Genomic DNA, 14,877 nt, shown 5'->3' with positions numbered 1-14,877 from the left:
TATCAAAATTGAAACTACTGCGGAAAAAAAGACACCTACATCTTGGATGCCCTTCAGGTAAGCTAAAACATACCAAAATTTAATTTCAAAGTGAACTATCCCTTTAATACATTCAGAGGTGGAAAGTCCAGGTTCAGAAAGTAAAAGTCCTCCTCAGTATTTTGTTCCAATCACCTGGATTTGCTAATTAGCACAGTCTTTCAGCCAGGAGATACTAGCTAGCTAATTAGAACTAATTAGTGAAATCAGCTGGCTAAGTTCATGGGTGGAATAAACATACGGCCAGACCCTGGACTTTCCACCTCTGAACACATTTAATTATCAGATTTTACATGCTGCATATTTAAAACTTGGGAAAATTTCACCTATATTACACAAACTCACATATTTATCACTAGGTTGAATCCAGTTTTTCATCAGTCAGCAACTTATTGATGCTTTTTTGTTCTATCATGAATAATGCGTTGTTCCCATAACAGAGATTTTAAGTGGCATTTTCAAAGGCTCATAAAAATGTCTTGGCTTGATACAGTCTAACGGTCTAACAAAATCCAAATTTTAAACATTTACTGAAGCAATAAGGCTTGCTAATGTGTCGTCATCATGACGTATTCCCAGTGGTGAATGCAAAGCATTTTGGGAATCCGCAGCACAAACATAAGGCGCCAGACTTCATTGCATGGAGGGAAGAACGCAGTGTTCAAGATGCCGTCTACCTGCTGTGTTATAAACTGCAATAGTCGTTCTCACGATAGAAGTGGCATAAAGCTTAAGAACGTTCCTTTTATCGTTTTCCAGAGAGAGAGATTTTGGTTGGGTGACAGTTGTAGGTTAAAGTTTGACAAGTTTACATTTTGACAAAAGCACAATGTTGTGTTTTATTGCAAGTGTACACAAATACAAGTAAACACTTTGCAGTTTGAATGATGACGTGTATGAACAAAATGACGGTGTATGTTTTTATGTTTCCACTGTTTGATCGCGCCCGCGCCTCCCTCTCTCTCTCTCTCTCTCTCTCTCTCTCTCTCTCTCTCTCACACACACACACACACACACGTTGGTTTGTTGAATTCTGACTGCATGCAGATAGGTGAGAGAGAGCGAGGAGTGTGGTGCTTAAAACATTAGCATACCTTTGAACGACAACAGTTTTCTGCTCCACTTTTACGATCTCCAGGTCCTGGACCCATCCATCTGTAAAAAAGACCTGGGCCTGCTGCAGCGACTTGAAGTTACTGAAAACTTTGTGTGTGTATGCACTAACACTTCATATCATTTAGTTGTATATATATGGGTGCTGGAAGTTGGGCAACAGTTTGACGTCCCTTGACCAGTCGCTCTGCTCGTAAGGATCCAGTCCTTTGATTCCCTTTATTTTCTCGTCATATCTCGTCTTTGCATTAGGATTTAGTTTTAGGCGGTATGGTCCGACAATGTTTTCTTTAGCCCGCTGCATTTTGTAGGATTATATTCTGTTTTTCACGCTAATTTTTCATTATTTTCATGCCAGAACACTAGCCTGCTAAGCCAGCCCATGTAAACGGGCCAACCATAGCCATAATTATTTGCGTTCTGATGATGTTGCCGCCCAGTTGGTCACATGTCTTAGCGATCTCTATTGTATGGGCCTTACACTTCCTATTTGAGCCATTGCAGATGAATGAGCAAAGTTGAGTGTGCAGCGATTTACAAATGCACAGAGCGGTTCTCAAATAAATGCCAGACAGAATTGTGTTTGTGACATAAAACACATTTGTAGATATTATATTTTATTTGCAAATCTCAGTTATTTGTAAGTTTTATATTTTTTTTGTGAAACTCTTTACATTTATTTGTGAATCTCAAACTATTTATTTGGAATAATGCAACAATTCTAACCCCATAGATCTCATGTCAGCTCATTATCTGCTAATGTGAACATGCCTACTGAGAGCGCACGCTTTTCAAACACAAATGATCTGAGGCAATTTATGCAACGCCCACATCAACTCAAAACACATCAAGTTTAATCAGGTTCATATACTTTGCGTCGTCTTGCGACACTGTGAGGAATAATAATTGCATAATTGTAATATAATCCTGGAAAAAATGACCACAGAAGTGCTGGATTCTGTTTCTTTTCAAGGAGCAATGGATCCAGTTGAACTATAAGTATAATGTTAAGTACACTAAAAGAAAACTTGCTAGTATACTTGCAGTATAAAACTACTAAACTAGTAGTTTACTGAGAATACACCAAAAGAGCAAAAATAATATATAAATGGTAAACTATAAGTATAATGTTAAGTTCACTTAAATAAAACTTGTAGTATAAACCTACTAAACTAGTAGTTTACTGAATGTATACTTCAAAGTTGCTACAAGTATTACATAATAAACTACTAGTATACCCATAAGTTCACTTGCCGTACAAATGAGAAACATAATTATGAACTAGTTGTGCACTTAAAGTTTACTACTGTTACACTTAAACATATACTTTTATATACTAAAAGTGGGCCAATTTAGTCCCAAGCGGTATTAAAATAGTACACTTACAAGTTTACTACTAGTATTGACATTAGCATACTTAAAAATATACTTGAACATTACTTAGGTATACTTCATAATTGTGGAGAAGTGGGAAATGTAAAACATATACTCTTGATAAAAAGGAAAGAACTAGAGAGGGCAACGGAAAATGGAGTGAGTTTAAAAAACCTATTGAGTTTGCCTGGCACACAATCTATAATTCAAGATGTTATGATCTTTATGAAAGAAACTCAGGATTTAGGTTTTATTTTTTTATTTTTATTTTTAATTTATTTTATTTTATTTATTTTTATTTTAGTAACATATATAAAATTACATTCCAATGAGTTCACACCTCAATCCTGAAGATGGCGGTAATGCACTTTGTTTGCAAACTGCCAATGAAAAACACAGATGAAGAAGACGTTCCTCATTGAAGTTTTGTTTTGCCCTGGTGAACATCTCTGAGCGTTTCTGCCAGTGTTTTTGTCTTCCCGTGGATTACTCTTGGACTGTTTATTCTCTTCGTGATTCTTTGCTGCCTGCCCTGGACTGTTTTCTATTGTGGACTGATTTATGTAAGTTTGCTGCCTGACCTTATGCCTGTTTTCGCATTACGAGTTGCTTTGTCTCTACTGTTGTGTTTGCTGGTTTGAGTAAAAAAAAAAAAAAAAAAGAAGAAAACTCCACATATCATTTTGGTGGATTGAGTCTGTGGAAATGTCGTTTAAATGGGTTTAACTTTCATTTTGATGTTAATGTATGTTTATAGCCATATGTGTGACCTGTGTATTAGATGAATTGCAGTTACTGTTAGGGAGGACGGTAATTAACGTCTTTTCTCATGCATCCTTCAGCTGAAAGACAGTGAATCTGAAGACGTGTGTGTGTTGATTGTCTATAGGGCTGCACGATATTGGGAAAAAATTACATTGCGTTATTTTATCTTTCTGTGATAGCCTATATATTGCGATATGAAAACAATTTCACCAGATGACTTGAATGTCTATTTGGAAAGAATGAATCATTCTAGAATGACTGGGCTGATTTTTTAATTAAGTAAATCTGCATAGATTAAAACTGCACATCAAAGTAGTTATTATCTTTATGGGGATGTTTTTTACTTATTACTAAAATCTCAATTTTAACAATGTATTTTAAGCGGTTTAACTGAGAATCATGTGACGACACCAGTCAAAATGTCATACGGGATAACGTTAATGCATTTTCTAAATATTATGATATTAAAAGTTTTCAAATCAATAACCTACTTAATGAATATATAAAGTGATGCAGTAAACAATATTTAGAGCTCAGAAAAAAAAATTGCACAACTGTTTTTTTTCATTATATTGTGATTTCTTTAACCGTGACCCTACTTGTTCAAGTTCTTTACCCACATTTTAACACTGCAATGTGATTTAAAATGCAAAATGTCTGAAAATGTTTTACAGGACTTGGTATCATGTTATTATTGTTTCCTCAACTCCATGTAGTTAAATTATGCATTTCAATGGAAAAAAACGTGTCATTTTTACAACACTTACACATAATAATGTTCAGAACATAATCATAACAGAAGTAGGGCTGGGAATCACTGGGTACTTCACGATACGCGATACATTGTTCACGATACCGATAAAATCACGATATGGCGATACTGCGATGATCGATATATTATCAGTAATAACTCACAATATATCATGTTTTAAGAAATAAAAAGATTTTTTTTTTTAATTAGGAAAATGAATCTCCATTTCGTTTTTGGATGAAACACAATAACAAAAACAACTTGTGTCTTATCAGTTGCAACAAAACAGTCACAGACATTATTTTTGTTTTGCTGCAGATGATTTTTTTCACTCGGGAGAAATCGAGTGGAATCGGTGATGCTCGCATGGTCGCGGCTCGCAGCGTGTGAGAGGAATTACGAGCCGAGCCGAGCACGTTACAAGCACCTCCCGACCTCCCGATAATTTTTAAACATGTTTTTTCACCAGCTGTCCCCTATTGCCAAATCATACACAACCACGTCGATGGGGCTATACCTCAGTGGCAGCAACCATACAGCGTGCGCATACACTGTCACTGTCACACACACACACACACACACACACTTTTCTCTCTCTCTCTCTCCCATTCGCAACATGACGGTTTAGCGTGAAAGCCCACGTGATTGCTGCCGGCTCGGGATAAAATTCATGCAAGGTTTAGTTACCTATGATCACGCGCGTGAACTCGACAATCGACTACTTTGGACTTCGACCGAAAACAGGATGTAAATACAGGTATGTGCGCTGGCTGAATTAACATAACTTTTATTAATATATTTCACATCTACTGCAGTCAGATTCACCCGTGTTCACGCTGAAGGAATCACTCACATGGCTGGTGCACTTGTAATGACACATCAAGGATGTTAAGAGGCTAAAAGCAGGTTTAAAACTTGCCCCATTGAAGTCAACAGGGTGCAAATTTTTAAAAGAGGATAACACGGTGTAGGCAACACCGATTTTTGTCATTGTTCTCTGTACTGACAGCACTCCAAATTTACAAAAAAATGAGCTCAATGTTAAAATTGACCGGAGTTCTCCTTTAATACGAGCTTCAGCAGAAAAAAACTTGTTATTGTTTTTTATCAATATGTGGAGTTTGTGTTGGAGTCTGTGTTGTGCTGGGAGCAGGTCGTTTCTTAGTGTTATCAGACATGTCATAAGTTGCACAGGCTAAGTCATAAGTCCATGTCATAAGTTGCAGTGTCGTCGCTGTTGAGTATAAAGTCAGTAGGCTAGACGAGGCGAGAGGCTCGGGAGCGCGCATGCAGGTCACGTCATTGGATTTCGCTGTAAATCCGACCCGGCACCTTCACATAAAAATAAGAATACTTGCTTTCAGAGGTAATTGCAAAACCCGCAAAGTGGATCATTTTAATGTGAGATTACAACGCCTTCACACACAGGCAATAAAAAAAGGATTCATTTTAGTAGAAAAGCTACATACAGCACCTTTAAAAAAATAAACTGTTGCAAATGTCTAAATGACTTCTTGTGTGCATGGGGCAAAAAAGTTCCCGAAATAACCCGATTTGTACAGTTGCGTCTTTCTTTTACATGCGCTTCCAGATTTGGCATGATTCTATCACTCACTGAGCTAATTTAACAGAACAATACAGAGATTATGATCATGGTGGAGCTAATTTAACAGAGAAAATTTGAGAGTTGCAAAGTAAACATGATCAAGCAATGGCTGCGATTTCCTCACTGAATCAGAGGTCTTATGTGTATGTCCCGAGAGAAAGGCACATATCACCATATTGTGTGGTGATATGGAGAAAGATGGCAGGTCAGTCGATGATTTTATAGAGGAATTCGAGCGGGTCCTGCGTGTTAGGCACCAGTCTGACCAAGATCAGTATGATTTTGTTATGTCTCTGTTAAGGGGTACAGCCTTGGAAGAGGTAAGTCTTCGCAGTTTTACTGATGATGGGGTTGATGATTTGTTTGGGTACCTTAGGGAGGCGTTTAGAGATAGACGCAGCACACCTCAGCTCCTGCACAGTTGTTACAGCCAAAGAGGGGGGAAAACATAATAGACTTTTCTCATGCCCTCTCAATGTTCTCTCAATGCGAGACCACCCTAGGTGTACGATGATAGAGGTGCGAGATGAAGCACAGCTTTGGTTTGTAGAAGAGCCCCCAGGGAGTTCAAAAACTACTAAGTCTCGATGTAGTACTAGCATGACGCAATGTTCGATTCTCAGGGTGCAAGAGAAAAAAAGTGTCACCTTAGAGGATGTTCTCGAAGTGGTAGCCAAACAAGGCAAAGCCATTAGTGAACTAACTCAAGCCGTCAAAAATCTGACTGTAAGGGGTGGTAGTACCAGGGTAAAAACATTTATGCCTAAATCACAACCAAAATTCACTGAGGATGGGTAACCAATATGTTTCAAGTGTCAAGTCGCTGGACGTGGCAAAGAATTGCCCTCAGAAGCAGAGCTCTAGAACAGCTTGGCCTGTATCCTGTGACTCCCAGGGAAACGAGAATCCCCGGTTGATGTGAGTCAGGCAAGACTCAAGGGAGACACACAGACTCAAGAGATGCACCTCCAACCGGTGACCAGTTATTGCAACTTGCTGTTGGTACATGTCCTTTTGTTGACCTTTTAATTTGTGGCGTCACCACTAAAGGCCTATTGAACACAGGCAGTCAGGTTAGCACAATAACTAAGCAGTTTTTTAGAGACCATTTGTGTGGTAAAGATGACGACATTCTCTCCATGGCTGGTTGGCTAAAGCTCACAGCGGCCAGTGGTCTTGATATACCCTACCTGGGTTACTTAGAGCTTGAGGTGGAGGCAGTGGGAATTAAGATGCCGAATTGTGGCTTCCTAGTGGTCAAAGACATCTCTAGCTCTGGAAAAACAGTACCATGTATCATAGGAATGAATATAATCAGCCAATGTGAACAGTTGGTCCAAGCAGAATATTTGAGACTACCTTAGGGGGAAAATTAGATTCTGATTGGAGACATGTTTTCCAGAAAGTCCAGACATGTTCTGTGAACAGAAAATCCGTTGTGTGTGTAGCTGGAAAATGGACTGAGCGCATACCTGCAGAATCAGTGGTGACAATAACAACGATGGGCTTCAATAGGCATGTTGGTCAGGGAAGTCTATGTTGTTAGAGCCGCTCAGTACTCCGTTACCAGGAGGTCTGGTAGTCATCCCCACCCTCGTTGACTCGCATTGTCCCTGCATACCTGTTAAAACTCTGAATTTTTCTCAGGAGGACGTATGGTTTTCACCTAGGACCCGTCTGGGTATCTTATCAAAGGTGGAGTGTGTGGACAGCTCGCAGCGGTGTGAAGTAAAATTTCAACAGATCTCGGCTGACCTTGAACAGGTGATTTTAAATATGAGGGATGTGCAAGACCGAGACCGTGTGCACGTTATCTTGGATAAGACTGATGTAGGAGGAAGCAAGAATGAGCAAGCTCAGCTCGGGTCTTCGTTGACGAAATACATCGATATCTTTGCCCTAGAAGATGAAGACCTAGGCTCCATCAAACATGAAATCCACTTAACTGATGATGAGCCTGTCACACAGCCCTATTGTCGAATTCCTCCAAATCAGTATAAAGAAGTGAAGGATCACATATCACGAATGGCGAGGAAAGGATTCAGACAAGAAAGTAATAGTGCCTATACATCACCAATCGTGCTGGTACGTTGCTAAATCAATTCTCGACAATTGATTTAGCAAGCGGCTATCATCAGGTGGCCATGGCGGAAGAAGACAGGCACAAGACGGCTTTCTTATCCCCTTTTGGCCTCTTTGAATTCTTGCGTATGCTGTTCGGGGTCTGCAATGGACCTGCAACCTTCCAAAGACTGATGCAGGCTACCATGAATGATCTTGTTTCTGTTAGTTTACCTAGATGATATCCTGGTGTATTCTTCAACATTCCAGGAGCACTTGGTAAGGCTGGAAACTGTATTGAGCAGGCTGCAGGACAAAAAAAAAAAAATCACTTTCTTAAGTCAGAGGTTGTGTTCTTGGGACATCAGATATCTGCTGATGGTATTGGCACAGACCCTCAAAAAGTGGCAGTTATAAAACAGTGGCCGGTTCCGTCTACACTGAAGGAATTGAGATCATTCCTTGGGCTCTGTAGTTACTACAGATGATTTATTCAGGGGTTCTCCAAGATAGCTGGTCCACTTCATGATGTGGTGAATTCATGTCTGAACACTGAAAGCTCCTGTAGAACTAATGTCTTGTTGGGGAGTCTATGGACTGAACAATGTCAAACTGCTTTTGACACCCTCAAAGATCGACTTACTAGTGCACCTGTCTTAGAGGTGGCTGACTATTCAAAACCCTTTATTGTGGAGACAGATCAGGGAGTAGGCGCCATTTTATATCAGAAACAAGGAGATGTAAAACGTGTTATTGCCTTTGCCAGTAGACAGCTGAGAGACACAGAAAAAAATGATAGAAATTATTGCAGCATGAAGCTCAAACTCCTTGCTCTCAAGTGGGCGATCTTTGAGAAGTACAGGGGGTATTTGTTGGGGTCCAGATTTACTGTGATAACTGACAATAATCCTCTGTGCCACTTGAAAACAGCAAAGTTTGGAGTGATTGAACAAAGATGGATTTCACAATTATCTGTCTTTGATTTTGATGTCCAGTATCGTCCGGGGTATCGAAACACAGTAGCTGACACACTATCTAGACAGCCATTTGCAGAGGAGTGTGAGCCAGCCCCAGAGGACGCAGAGTACGATGGATGTGTGGCAGTCTGCGGATGGATTCACCAAGGTTCAGACCTGGACTCAGCACTTGTGGCTGCTGGGATGCACAGCTGTAAAGCGGGCTGTAGTGTCCAACTTCAATGAAGGTAATGGACTGGGTCAGGGAAATGCACCCACCTTTCCAGGATATTCAAATGATGAATTGACCAGCTTCCAACAACAAGACACCGTGATTGGTGGATTCAGGAAGTTTTGGGATCAAAAGAGAAGACCCTATGGTAAAGAACTAAAAGCTCTTCCAAAACCTGTTTGGTCAATGCTGAAGCACTGTAACATCTTTAAGGAGCGCCAGGGTCTACTGTACCGTGTCTTTGAGGATGTGAGGCACGGGAATTTTTATCAGTTCTTGCTACCCCTCAATTTGAAGAAGAAGTAGTATGTGCACGATTCTATGGGACACCCAAGGTATCGAGCGCACCCTTCACTTGTTGAGATGCCGGTGTTTTTGGATAAGGATGCACCATGATGTGAACAAATGCAACGCTGTGTGATGACCAAGCTGCCACAGCTGAGGGTCCACCCTCCCATGAAATGGTTCTTCTAGACAGCTTGAGGTAATTGCTGTGGATTTTACGTTGTTGGAACCCGCAACCAATGGTCAGGAGAATGTTCTGGTTGTCACTGACATCTTTACAAAGTTCACTCAGGCCTTCCCTATCCAAGATCAAAAGGCAGATACCACAGCCAAGGTCCTGCTTCGAGAATGGTTTATGAAGTATGGTATTCCTGCACGTCTGCATTCTGATCAGGGGTGTAATTTTGAGAGTGAGGTTGTGGCTGAACTTTGTAAGCTCTATGGGGTGAAAAAGAGCCGCACCACACTATATCACCCCACTGGCAACGCTCAGTGTGAGCCATTCAACAAGACGTCACGTTACATGACCTGTTGAGAACACTGCCACCTGAAAAGAAAAGACGGTTGCCTGAATACCTACCAGAGTTGGTTTTCGCGTACAATGCAACGCCTCACACGACTACTGGCTATTCTCCATATTTTTTATTGTTTGGGGTTGATCCTTACCTGCCTGTGGATGCCCTTCTAGGACAAGAGCAAGTTTTTGACCAGAAACACAACTGGCTGTTGGTTAACCAAAGGCGTCTTAATGATGCTCATGCCAGGGCCAGGGAATATTCTGAACAGAAGGCTGCTGAGTGCATCTCCTTGCACAAGGATAGAATCTATTGCCCGAAGATCGAGGTCGGAGCACTCGTGTACCTGAGGAGCAGTCCGGTAGGCCGTCACAAGATCCAGGATGCCTGGGGGCCAATCGTATATTGGGTAGTAGGGATTGTGGACAACACCTACACAGTGGAGCCGTTGGAAGGAGGGCCTACAAAGAGAGTTAACAGAGTAGACATCAGGCCCTTTGTGAATCAGCCTACTCCCGCCCTAGGAGACTGCCAAAGGCACGAGAGGAGAAGTCTGAGTCCCTTAGTGAAGTAGAGTCTGAGGATTCAGAGGAGGGTGTAGTTTTGAGGGAGGAGAGATCTCATGCACCAGCAGTAAGAGGTCTTAGCACCCAGTCTGTTGGCCAACAAGGTATAGGGCATGCGCCCAATGTGGTACGCAGCAGAGAATCAGTGGATTCTGACCAATGTTCTGTCAGAGCCTGCTGAGGCCTTGGAGACTGAGGAAAGGCTGGATGCAGCTACGAGGGTGTTAACTCTTCCTGTTGTGGCCCCTGCAGATGTAGTAGGAGGCCAAATGCTGGACGGCATTCAAATGTGCACCATGAGCCAAGGTCTGTCCTAGAAAATCTACAGAAAATGTACTGGAGGGTCCTTTAAGAGGCATCGGGTGACGTCATTGCATATGCTAACGGGGAAATGATCGTGAACGCGCGATGAAGTCAGAGAGTTATGCTGCAAGTGACTGCTGTTCAAGTGTAATTTGTCATTATTCAGGGAGTTGGATGTTTACGCAGGATTGCGTGAATGTGTGAGTGTGGCTGAGCTAACGCACCACATGTATAGACGAGGCCTGTTCGCGTGGAAGTGAGTTATTAGTGTGTAATGTAAGAAACACAGGAAAAAGTGAGTAATATCCACGCTATGTCATTTCAGGTGTATTTTGTGAGTGTTATTTCAGTCTAACTGTTCATGCAGTTCTAAGATGTTATGTTTTCTTTACAGAAGTACCACTACCGTATTGTTGTTATTGGTGTTTCATTATTTGCTTTGTTCTTTATTATTGCACACAATAAGAAGTGACAAATTGTATTTTTATATTTCTTTTATTTTTGAGGTGAACAATTTGCTGTGTGCTCCAAAGATATACTGGCACTGTATTTTGTTTTATTGTGGATTTTTTGCCCTACGTACCTACAAGAAAAGAAACAGAAACTCCTAACTAATTATCAGGAATAAAATACAAACCCCACTTATATTGGTTGGTCCTGTGTTATTTTCCTGCGGCCACATATAGTCAAAACAAAAAATAGGAACTTTAACAAAATACTATGAAATTCACCAAATGAAAAGAAGAGCACGAGTGTTGCCAAATCAAAGAACTAAATAAAACAAAACACATCTAACTATAACCGTTAAATCTAACCTAGCTAAATCAAAAATAAAAACTCCAAGAAACATCTTCAGCCTTGACTAAATGAAGTTTACATGAGACTAGATAATGATCTGAGATGTCTTCGCTCTGCTGCAGAATTTCAATGCATCAACATTGGATCCATGTGATAATATTAGATCTAGAGTATGATTACGACAATGAGTAGGTCCTGACACATGTTGTCTAACTCCAATAGAGTTAAGAATGTGTTTAAATGCCAAACCCAATGCATCTTTTTCGTTGTCCACATGCATTTTAAAATCATCAACAATTAGGACTTTATCTGCAACCAATACTAACTCTGATAGAAAGTCAGCAAATTCTTTGATAAAGTCTGTATGGTGCCCTTGTGGCCTGTATACAGTAGCCAACACAAATCTCAAACGTGATTTATCATTTACAATAGATATTGTTACATTAAGCACCAACACTTCAAAAAATTGAAACTAGACTTTCTAGTAATTCTGAAAATAATACTATAAATTACAGCAACCTTTAACAAGAGGATGACAAAACTAACCTTTGGTACATCAAAAATATAATATTTCATATACAGATCTCACTTGTTTTCTGTTATTAAATCAGGGTTCACTTGAAAATTTGCATGTATCCTCCTTGAACTCATTCTAACAACTTAATGTTTTAATATGTTTCAGACCAGATGGAGGTGAAAGAGCAAAGACAAGAACTGAAGTTAAAGGTGATGATGCTGTAGTTTGTTTCAGCCTGTTGACACCAATAAAATGAGCTTAATGTGCCAATTTACAGAAGATCTCAGACATCACCATAATGAATGAGCTGAAAACAGGGAACTTTTGGAGACAAAGAGGTTTTTCAGCAGCAGTTTAACATGATGGCTCTGTACTTTTTAAATGCAGATTGGATAAAAACACAGTGATCACAGTTCACACCTGCAGTGAAGCCCCTCCCACAATAATTCACCAATAAATACTGGGAATATTCCCATCATCCTACAAGAGAAGGACAAACTCCAGGAGTAGCAGCTGAAATCTGTGTGACTGTTAAAGATGGAGTTTATTAAAGAGGAGATTGAAGACATGAATGATCCAGAACCATCCAGAATAAAACATGAAGATACTGAGGAACAAATAGGTTGGTGTCCATTCTTGATTCTTCATTGTTGACTGCTTTGGTAGATGTGAATTAATAAGCAGTATATGGATAATAAATGATGGAGAAATGCATCTAAATGATCATAACCTTGTATATAGCAGTTGTCAAACAAATTTTAACTATATTAACAAGTGAGTGACAGAACAAAAAGTGTAAGATCTGCTCTCTGTTGCTTTCTGCTATTAAATAAGGGTTCACTTGAACTGATTCTAACTGTATTTCTGTGTATTTTAGACCAGGTGGGAGTGAAAGAGCAAAGACAAGAACTGAATGAAGTGGAGGAGGAACATCGGAACTTTACAGTTCAAAGAACAAAAGCCAAAAAGACACACACCTGCGCTCAGTGTGGAAAGAGTTTCACACAGAAAGGACACCTTAAAAAACACATGAGAATTCACACTGGAGAGAAACCGTATACATGCACTCAGTGTGGAAAGAGTTTTTCTCAAGCATCAACTCTCAGTGTTCATCTGCGTATTCACTCTGGAGAAAAACCATTTAACTGTGATCAGTGTGGTAAAGATTTTATTTCATCATCAAATCTAAAAAAACACCTGAAATTTCATTCAGGTGAGAGGCCTTATGTCTGTTCTCTCTGTGGAAAGAGTTATTCAAGGCTGGACAGTTTTAAACAGCATCAGAAAACACATGATGAAGTGAGAGATTATGTGTGTTGTGACTGTGGGAAAAGTTTTAACACAGTGGGCAATTTGAAACAGCACCAAGTAATTCATACTGGAGAAAAACCTTACAAGTGCTCATATTGTGACAAGAGTTTCACTCGGTCTTGGAGGCTGAAAAAACATGAGCGAGTTCACACTGGAGGGATGCTGTACTACTGTACTCAGTGTGAGAAGAGTTTTACACAGAAAATATCTCTCAATTATCATATGCGTGTTCACTCTGGAAAAAAACTTTACAACTGCTCATATTGTGACAAGAGTTTCACTCAGTCTGGAACCCTGAAAGTACACGAGCGAGTTCATACTGGAGAGAAGCCGTATCACTGTACTCAGTGTGAGAAGAGTTTCACACAGAAAGGACACCTTAATACACACATGAGAATTCACACTGGAGAGAAACCGTATACATGTAAGAACTGATTTTACTGCTAAGACCAAAGCTGAGAACTCACTTTGCAATAAAGCAATAAAACGCACCCTGGACAGAAGATCGCAAAGAAAGACCACAGGACATTGTCTTGTCCAAACTTATCTCCTTGTTTATGCATCACCCCTCTCCCTCTTCAAGTCACTAAAAGTTCACTTAGATTGTCAATATATAACATATGAGGTATCTTGTAAATCTATTGTTTTTCCCTTTCATGTTTGGCATCATTTTAAATGTCTCAGTGCGATTGGTAAAATGGTCTTGATTTCATTGCAGTCATTGGTATAATGAGAAAGATTGAAAACTTAGGAGAACTTCTGTTCTCCTTTTTGGGTGGTGTCTCTTCAAGATATCTCCCCTCTCCCCTGAAACCAGGTGTTACCCCCTGGGGTACATTAACCAAAACAACTCTAAAACTATTATATAACCCTTTTGTTCTGGTCTGGGTATTTAAGGGGAAGTGGCAGAGCAGACGGGGGGAACCTGTAACCAGGAAAACCCCCACCCAGTGCTGTGTCAGTGTCTTACACTCGTAACACACTCACACACCACTGTGTGTCTCTGTCAGGAATGCATTTCTTACTCTTGGAGTAATATTTGAGCAAGTGATGTCATGTATTTATTATTTATGAATTGGCTTTTAATCATTTACTTGTGTTATTAGCATGATACAATTTTTACCTGACAAATAAAATGTTATATTTGATTTAGTCTGGACTCTCCTGAAATCATTATTTTAGTAGATTATGACGAAGCTGGCGCTACTGCAGCTCTGTGTCCAGGATAGGTCAAACTAAAGGCGCATGTGAACGGAGCAGTGGACACGTCATCTGAAGACCTTTGAGTTCTGTCTATCACTAACATGGCAAGTTGTACGGAAGTGACTAAATAAACTACACTTTTTTTGTATGAGTGAGCACTAGGCATCCGACTAAAGAGGTGTTAGGAAACCCTGCACCCTCTGACCAAGATCAGACTAGCAAGACTGTGCGTGAAATCCACGTAAACCTGGAACGCATTGGGTCCCTTAATGAATTAATAACTGAAAGTATGGGATACTCAGAAAATAATCAAAGATCTAAATTAAGTCATAATCAATATTTATGATTGTTTTCTAATAAGAAACACGATCTAAATTTGATTATCATTTGAAATTGGAGTCAGGTTAAGCATAGAGTTAAAGTAATATTGAAACTAAATTCTAATAAATTAAGTGAACTTACCTAGAGCGCTGAAAAGACGT

General features: G+C 40.0%; 1 protein-coding gene across 2 annotated transcripts; it reads left to right on the top strand.

The window, feature by feature from the left end:
* The first annotated feature begins 2,626 nt into the window (after nucleotides 1-2,626).
* LOC311090771 (uncharacterized protein) lies at nucleotides 2,627-14,345 on the top strand. Of its 2 annotated transcripts, XM_084126285.1 has the most exons (4): nucleotides 2,627-3,089; nucleotides 12,047-12,090; nucleotides 12,269-12,503; nucleotides 12,759-14,345. In XM_084126285.1, exons 3-4 carry the CDS (start codon nucleotides 12,419-12,421, stop codon nucleotides 13,625-13,627), a joined length of 954 nt encoding a protein of 317 aa, XP_083982411.1. In that variant the 5' UTR covers nucleotides 2,627-3,089; nucleotides 12,047-12,090; nucleotides 12,269-12,418; the 3' UTR covers nucleotides 13,628-14,345. The 2 variants fall into 2 exon arrangements, with proteins under 2 accessions (XP_083982411.1, XP_083982412.1); XM_084126286.1 differs by lacking the exons at nucleotides 2,627-3,089; nucleotides 12,047-12,090 and having other exon boundaries at nucleotides 12,125-12,503.
* The last annotated feature ends 532 nt before the right edge of the window (nucleotides 14,346-14,877 follow it).

This window comes from Abramis brama, assembly GCF_963993115.1.
Source record: "Abramis brama genome assembly, chromosome: 10".
NCBI lineage: Eukaryota > Metazoa > Chordata > Actinopteri > Cypriniformes > Leuciscidae > Abramis > Abramis brama.
Note: the sequence above shows the minus strand (reverse complement) of the source record. Positions and strands in the feature narration are given on the sequence as shown.